General features: G+C 56.4%; 1 protein-coding gene across 3 annotated transcripts in view; it reads left to right on the top strand.

Moving 5' to 3' along the window:
* Positions 1–1,345: 1,345 nt before the first annotated feature.
* The window catches only part of PRDM16 (PR/SET domain 16), a 320,553-nt gene continuing 314,470 nt past the window's right edge, over positions 1,346–7,428 (top strand). For all 3 annotated transcript variants that reach the window (XM_059866706.1, XM_059866707.1, XM_059866705.1), the window contains exon 1: positions 1,346–1,480. In XM_059866706.1, coding sequence (XP_059722689.1) covers positions 1,444–1,480 — 37 coding nt within the window. In that variant the 5' untranslated portion in view covers positions 1,346–1,443. The remainder of the gene's footprint in view (positions 1,481–7,428) is intronic.

Raw genomic sequence — 7,428 nt, 5'->3', positions numbered from 1 at the left:
CACCTGCAGGGCAGGAGTGCAGCTGGCGGAATGGCTTCCAGCAGGGACCTGACGCACCCACACAAGTTTTACTTTGTCTTTTTTTTTTTTTTTTTTTTTTGCCGTGCCCTTCGGTGCGAGGGCTCCCCGGGATGGGTCCTCACCTCCAGCGCGAAGCGCCGCGCTGCCCTCACCCCATTATTTTATGGAATGTTTAAGACGACGCGCGTTTTCTCCCTCTCTCCATATTAATCTCATTAAATCCTACCTTTCAACCTTCTTCCGTGACCATCTGACCTGGCCACTTGAATTAAAATAGTGCTTTCTCCGCAGTCAAAGCCAGCACATCAATCACCGGCTATTTACACTTCGCTCCTCTCTTCAAAGCACCTCTGCCCCAGCGCTCGCTACCTCCGCTCGGGGGGGGGCGGCCAGGTCCTGGGGGGCTCCCCGGCGCTCCGAGGGTGTCTGTCCTTCCTCTCCCCCCTTTCCTCGGGTGTCTGGCGGCTTTCCCCGTCCCTGGGGAGCGCTGCCCCAGCGCGCTGCCTTCCACCTGAAAGGCAGAGCAGAGCGGCCGCCCTCCCTCCCCGACCCCTCCCGGCTGCCCGCGGGGTGCGGGGCCCGGGGCCCTCCCGCGACAAACCGAGGGTGAAACCCCCGCGAACACCGACAAACCCGAGCCGGGGATAAAGGAGCGAAGCTGCCGAAACGCTGGAAAAATTCTGGTAGAAACACGAGAAATACCGACAAAACACAACAGCGCAAGTTCTGTTATTTTGAAAGTTATTATTTTTAAAGTTAGGCAATCCCACCCCTCCCTGAGCCGAAGGGGGAGAGGAAGGCGAAAGAAAAAAAAGGGTAAAAAAAAAAAAAAGGAAAAAAATAAAGACAGACACTGGTTGAAAAGTTACATAAATAAACATTTTTCAGATTAAAAACAAAAGCATGTCCAAACTAGGAACGTTTACAAGATGACAACTACTAACAAACTTTCTCTACCGCATTGCTATTTAGTAGTAACAATAATAATAGAATAATAATAATCACCTCTTTATAGGATGGCACCTTGATCCTTAAATATTGTCCAGTGTGTAAGGTCAGTGTGCGGAGGGTTAGGAGCGGAGAGGGCTGATTTTTCTTAAAGGGGCAGATCAGGGAAGGCTGTGATGGTGCCGGCAGAGAGGAGGGGGCAGAGATAAGTGGTCTGAGGAAGAGGATAGGACAAAAAAAAAAAAAAAAAAAAAAAAAAAAAAAAAAAAAAAAGGAAGAAAAAAAAAAAAAGACCAAACCAGCCCGATGATGATGAATACATTGGAAAGTTTTTTTGGCCCTGGTGAGGGTGTCAGATTGAATGCTCTGTGCGCATGTGCGAAGGTGTCCAAACTGACAATGCTGGGGAGATGAAGATAGTGTGTAGCTGCTTCTGGGCTCAAGGAGGAGGAGAGGAATCCACACGCCGACACGATGAGATCCAAGGCGAGGGCGAGAAAACTGCCCAAAAGTAGGTCCTTTCTCTCCCTTCTTCCGCGTACCGGCGGCGGGGCCGGGGGCACGGAGCCGGGCCGGGGGCTGCGCGGGGCTGAGCCCCTCTCGCCCTCCCCGCGGCGGCCGCAGCCCCGCCGCCCGCCCGCCCCTGGGCGCGGGTCCCCCCGCGCTGCCCCGCGCCGCTCCGCGCTGCCCCGCGCCGCTCCGCGCTACAGCGGCCGCGGCGGGCGGGCGGTGCGGGGCCGGGGGAGAAAAGCGAAAGTTAGCTGGAAGTTGACGAAAGGGGATAGCGAGCAACTTTTTTTTTTTTTTTTTTTTTTTTTTTTTTTTTTTTTTTTATTGAGTCGTTCCAAGTCTTGTGAAATAATATTCCCGGCTCCTGAAATAGTGGGCGCTAGAGGTCTGCGTTTGGCATCTGCCGGCGGGAGCCGAGAGACGGAGCGCTGGAGAGAGGGGGGAGAGAGAGACAGGCGGGGGGGGAGTGGGAGAAACCCTTCTGGTCTCGGGAACAATTATCGAGGAGAGGGAAGGAAGAGAATTTGTAGCAAAAATGGATCCGCTCTCAGTGAGGGGCTTTGGAGTCGCAGGTCCAGAGGGAAGATCCTGAAGGCAGCTCGGGTGTCCCAGCTGGGGGTTAAGAAGGTCTGGGGGAGGGGAGTGTGGGGGAGTGTCTTTAATTTTTAATTTTTTAAAATTTACTTGGGGGTGGAATTGCAGCTCGTAAGTCTCGCGCAGCTTTTTCCCCTCCATCTTCCAGAGGACCCTCTCCCGTTCGTTCTTTCTTTCGAGTGGTTTTTAGACGGGATTTTCCGAGGAGGAAGGAGAGTGTGGCTTTTGTAGGGAAGAGCGGGTCCTCTCTGCCCCCGCTCCCGCAGAGTCCCGCTGCAAAGGCTCGGGATGGTTCCTCGGTGATTCCCTGTTAGGTTCCGGTGGCAGCGCAAGATCGCGGAGCCCGGGCAGCCAGTCTGTCCTTTTATCGTTATTATTACTATTCTCATTATTATTACTACTACTATTATTTAGTTTCTGTTTCGCTCTGCCTCTGTGCGAAGTATCTGGAGCTGCAGAAGTTCCAGCGCAGTCTGTGCCCCGCTGGAAACTCCGCTCGTAGCGCTCGGAAAAGGCTCGGGCGGGCAGCGCAGCCCGCTCCGGTTCCTCGCGTGGGTTTCCACGGGAGCCCCCGCGGGACCTGGGGCCGCTCAGAGCCGGGCGTGGGGCGGGGGGATCCCCCCCAGGTGATGGAGAGCAGCCCCCCCTGCAAGCCCCTTCGGGGTTCAGCCTCTCCCCGCCGCTGCCGAGGGGTCACGGGCGCTCCAGCGCTCCCACACGTGGGCTCCGAGGTTGATTTTGTCATTCAAGTTCGTCATTTCGGAGCCTTTCCAGGCCGACAAGGTCAGCGAGGGCCGGTGCCGCCCCCCGGGATGAGCCGCGGTCGCCCCTTCCCGGGGAAGACACCCCGGTTCCAGGGGGGACCCTTCTCCAAAGCCAGCGCGGCTCCTGGGGCCGCTTTTCCTCACAAAGTCGCTTTGTCGCCGGGTTTGTCGCCGGCCCCGAGCTCCGGCCGCCGTTGCTGTTTTGCGGCCCCAGGCCCCGCGGTTCACCTTGGTGTCGCGACATTTTCCATCGCGATCCAGGAAGGTCCCCCTGTCCCCAAAGCGTGTCCGCGTGTCCCCCGAACACCTCCCTCGGCTCTGCGGGCACCAGCGCTGCTCAGGGCGGGATGGGTGACCCTGTACGTGGTCAACATTGTCGCCCCATCGCTGGGGCGTTATACGGGAAGTTCATTGAATTAATCCAGGGACTTTATTTTACTTTAATTTATTTTATCAATAAACACTCGTTTTAAGCGTCCCCGTTCAAATAATAACTTTTTTAGAAGTCGTCACTTATTGTTTTAGATTGTTAAAGTGAGGAATGATTTTCAGAGCTCTCTTGGCTGGAAAAGCGAAGTTCAATGGCTAAACAAGGCGGAATATTTCACTTTTACTTTTATTTTCTTCCTTATTTTTTTTCCTCGCCTCTCCTTTTCTTTCTTTTTACTTCTTGAAAAGGCCCAGGGTTTTTTTGCAGATGTGCCCCGGCGGGTTCAGTGCGGGTTTTTACAGATGTGTCCCTGGTGGGTGCGATGCGGATCCTGCCGCGTTTGAGCGCGGGTGGGACACTCCACGCTCCCTCCGTGAGCTCTCAGCGAGCTCCTGCAGCTGAAGGGCTAAAAGATTTTCGGTGCCTGGATATCTCAAGAGCTCGGGGAAGGGCTGGGAGCTCCGCGGCCGGGAGCGAGCCTTTCCCGGGGGCCGGAGCCGCGGCCGCGAACACGCCGGGAAGCGCCTGCTCGGAGGCTGAGCCCTGATTAAAATCAGGTGTTTAATACAATACAAGGCCCAACGGTTTATGGGGTTTCAGCCGAGGATTTTTTAGGGATCACAGTTCAAAACAGTAGTCCAGAGCTAAGGTTTCAATATCCCAGGAGTATTTATTTGCCAAACAGATTAAACACGGACACGAGTGTGGGATCTCGCTGTATTTTTCCCGGCGAGGTAGCCACAACTTCTTTCACCGCACGGGACCCCGCAGGTCCCTTCCCAGCTCTTTTCTGGCTGCTCCAACCCCGGGAGCGGCTGCGGGTGCTGGGAGAGCCCGCACGGCCCCGGTGCGCGGCCGCCGAGCCGTGCGGGGCAGAGGCACACGGGGCTTTAAAAACACGCTGTGCTGCAGAATTTCATTTCATTGGACAATATTTTAAGCAGATGTGAGGCTCCGCTGGGAATTCGACAATATTACCTGCCTGGGAAAAGGGGAGAACGCGTGTGCGCTGGGGTGGGAGAGGAATTCTCGGCGGTTTCAGTGCCACTCACACCGGGAGAGCGGCAGGTACCGGGGGCAGCGGAGCTGAACCGGAGCCGGGAATGGTTCTCGCTCGCTCCGTGGCTCCCGGCCGGGCTGTGGGCCTTTAGAAACGGCTGTAAATCAAAACACGAGGCTCGCTCAGGGTGCGGGGAGCCGCAGCAGCCCCGGCGGTGCCGGAGCCCAGGTGAGCGCTGCCCCCGCATCCCCCGCAGGGCCGGGCTGTGCCCCGCGGCTCCGCGGGCTCGGCCACCCGCAGCCCCGAAGGGAATCAGCGGGACGGGCAGGTAGAAGGCCACGCCGTGTCCCCGGCTCCAAGGCCCTCGTCCTTCCGCGAGAAAATAAAATCTGGGGAGCGGGGAGAAGGCTCTGCAGCAGCCGGGGGTCTCGCTGCTGCTGGCAGGGAGAGGATGCAGAGGAGGCGAATGACACAGGAGTTGGGCGCTGCACGCGTGCAGCGAATTCGTTTCCTTTCGAAATCCCTGAATTTCAGAGCACAGCTACAACACCAAGCTACACATGGCAGGGCAGGATCGCAGGCTCTTAAGTAAATGCTCGTGCTGGCAGTGGCTGATATTTCTGCAGCCCCGTTTGCTTTTCACTGTTAGCAATAGGACCGAGGCACACTTTGGGGCCGGAGTTTTCAGGCAGCGCTGGTGCATCCTCCGGGCAGGCTGGATTGGCAAGAAAATGGTTGTGGACCCAGCGCTGCCGTGCCCGGCACCGGTTCCTCGGTTTGAGGCTTCGCCTTGGAGGAGAGAGCAGGCTTCCCGTTTACTGCTATTTTATTAATTTTATTTTAGTTAAGGCTGAAGAGACAGTGAAGGGGAAAGGGAGAGGAGAGAACGCAGAGCTGGAGTCCAAGCGCCACTTCCCGGCGCATGGCTCCGTTTGTGCTCCCACAGACGCTTCCAAAGCTGCCACGCACGGAGGAGGAAAATTTATGGCGCTTTGGGGCGTTGAGATTTTTTTCCCATCTCCGAAGCTCTCCCTCTGCCCTGTCCCTACCCGGAGCCCCGGTCACCGGGGAGCGGAGGGAGGCAGCGAGCGGCCTTCGGTGACCGGGATGTCCCCAAGCTTTCCCGAGCGGCGGCCGCGGGTGCGGAGCCCCGCGCAGGTGCGGGGCCGCCGCCGCCGGGTCCCCACCGCGGCAGGGTCCCCCCCTGTCCTGCCCCGGATCTGTTCAATTAGGCAATTAGGGATGCGGGGCAAGGAAGGGGGGAGGGGGGGTTGATCCGCTAATTAAGGTGATGCGTAATTAGCGCTTCAACAAAAATCGCCAAGGATTTGAGATCACTTCACTCTTAATTTATTTTTTTTTCTTTTCCCCCCAAATTCTACAAATATAATGTATCAATTCCCCCACTCGTCCCGCGTGGGTTATTTGGGGAAAAGCACAGAGGGAACAACTGCAGGGCACGTCCTCTCCTTGGCCTGGGCAGGAACGTGGCAAACGGGGGCATCGAGCTGGGGCTCGGACGGGGGGCACTGGCTGCTCTCACCCGCGGAGCAGCAGCTCCGAGGTGCCAAAGGGATCGGGATTGGGGTCCGGCCCTGGCTGCCGGCGGTGCTCGTGGGTGTCCGAGCAGCTCGGATGAGGTGCGTGTGATGCCCATCCACGTGCACTCACATCACGGGGCACTGGCGGCTCTGCACAGAAATCTGAGTTTATAAAGTGCGTCAGAGAAAGGCACGTTAGCCCAAATTCGCCGAATTCCCGATTTCACGGAATTCCCGTTTCCTGTAAAACCTCCGTGCCGGTGCGAGACGTGTCTGTCTGTGCAGAGGCGTTTGTCTGTCGGGCTGGCAGCGCGCATACAAAGGTCTTAAAACGCGCATTAAAATCACAGCTACTGTACGGTCACGACCCAGAATGTTCTGTACAGAAATCGGACTGGGTCTGTACTTTATGTTTAGTTTTTTAACTCGACCACCTAAATCTGCTTTATTTTTAGGCTTTGCACTGGGACTGCTGTGTGAGTTCAGGGATGGCAGAGGAGGTCTTTAATGAGCTGGGGGGGATAAAAATAAACCCAACATTTTCCTGAGGGCTGCTATTAAAAATACCTGGGGAAGACACTGATGTCGGGAAAGCACAGAACTGCCCTTCTGCCCGATTTTAGCCACACATTAGGGGGGTCAGAGAGCCCCGAGGGCAGCAGGGCTGGGAAGAGCCGGCCGGGATGGAGCGGAGCGCACCTGAAGCGCGCACGATCCCCGCTCCTTCTCCGGCAAAAAGCGAGGCAGGAGCTTGGATTTCACCCCACGGCAGCGCTGTAATTCATCGCTGCTGCTCGCTGCGATGATACCCCGGCTCCTCGAGCGGCTGGGAGCGTTCCACCAGCGGGGAATTCTGCCGGGATTCTCCGGTCCCGCCGAGCCGGGTTCCACCTGCCCGCCGGGCTGTGGGCTCCGGTCCCCGGAGGGGATGCCACGGGAATCTCCTGTGTCGCAGGGAATGGCACGGGAATCTCCTGTGCCGCAGGGAAATCGCCTCTCCAGGCACGGCTGAGCTCCTTCGTGTCTGCAAAGCAGCCGGAGATTCTCGCAAGGAAAGGCCCTGTTGAGTGAGAAGTGTTATTATTGTGATTATGGCTATGATTATTACGGCTTACGTGGTTTATAAAAGCTCGGTGCTGTTTAATACGGTGCTTTAAAGACAAAGGCCTGAGAAGTTTGCAAACATGAAGGAGGTGAGGCTCAGGAGCCACCTGGATGGTGGGGAATGAGTTGAGATCCTCCGGCAGGGCTGGGGAAGGGAGGAGGTGAGTGCAGCGACTTGTGCAGGATCCCTGCCCGCTCCTGGTGGCAGGATCAGGAGGAGAATCCACATTTTTCAGAGCTGCTTTTTCCCTTTTACCTGTAAAACTTCCATTCTCTCTGTTTATTATTATTTCCCTCCCCGTCTTGGTGCATTAAAACTTCAGCTGGGTGAAATTGTTTAGTGGAAGAAAAAACTGCTTTCCCAACCCAGACCCTTCCTGTGGCACAGGGCTGATGGCACCTGGGGTTATTTGTGTCCTCCGTGGGCCAGGACAAGCTCAGGCTTTGTTTCCACAACTCGCTGGCTCTCCCCTATTACTGGATGTGTTTATTTTTTCCCCCACTTAGGGATTATTT

The sequence above is a fragment of the Haemorhous mexicanus genome, chromosome 23 (genome assembly GCF_027477595.1).
Source record: "Haemorhous mexicanus isolate bHaeMex1 chromosome 23, bHaeMex1.pri, whole genome shotgun sequence".
NCBI lineage: Eukaryota > Metazoa > Chordata > Aves > Passeriformes > Fringillidae > Haemorhous > Haemorhous mexicanus.
The sequence above is the reverse complement of the archived record's forward strand: the minus strand, read 5'-3'. Positions and strand labels throughout refer to the sequence as shown.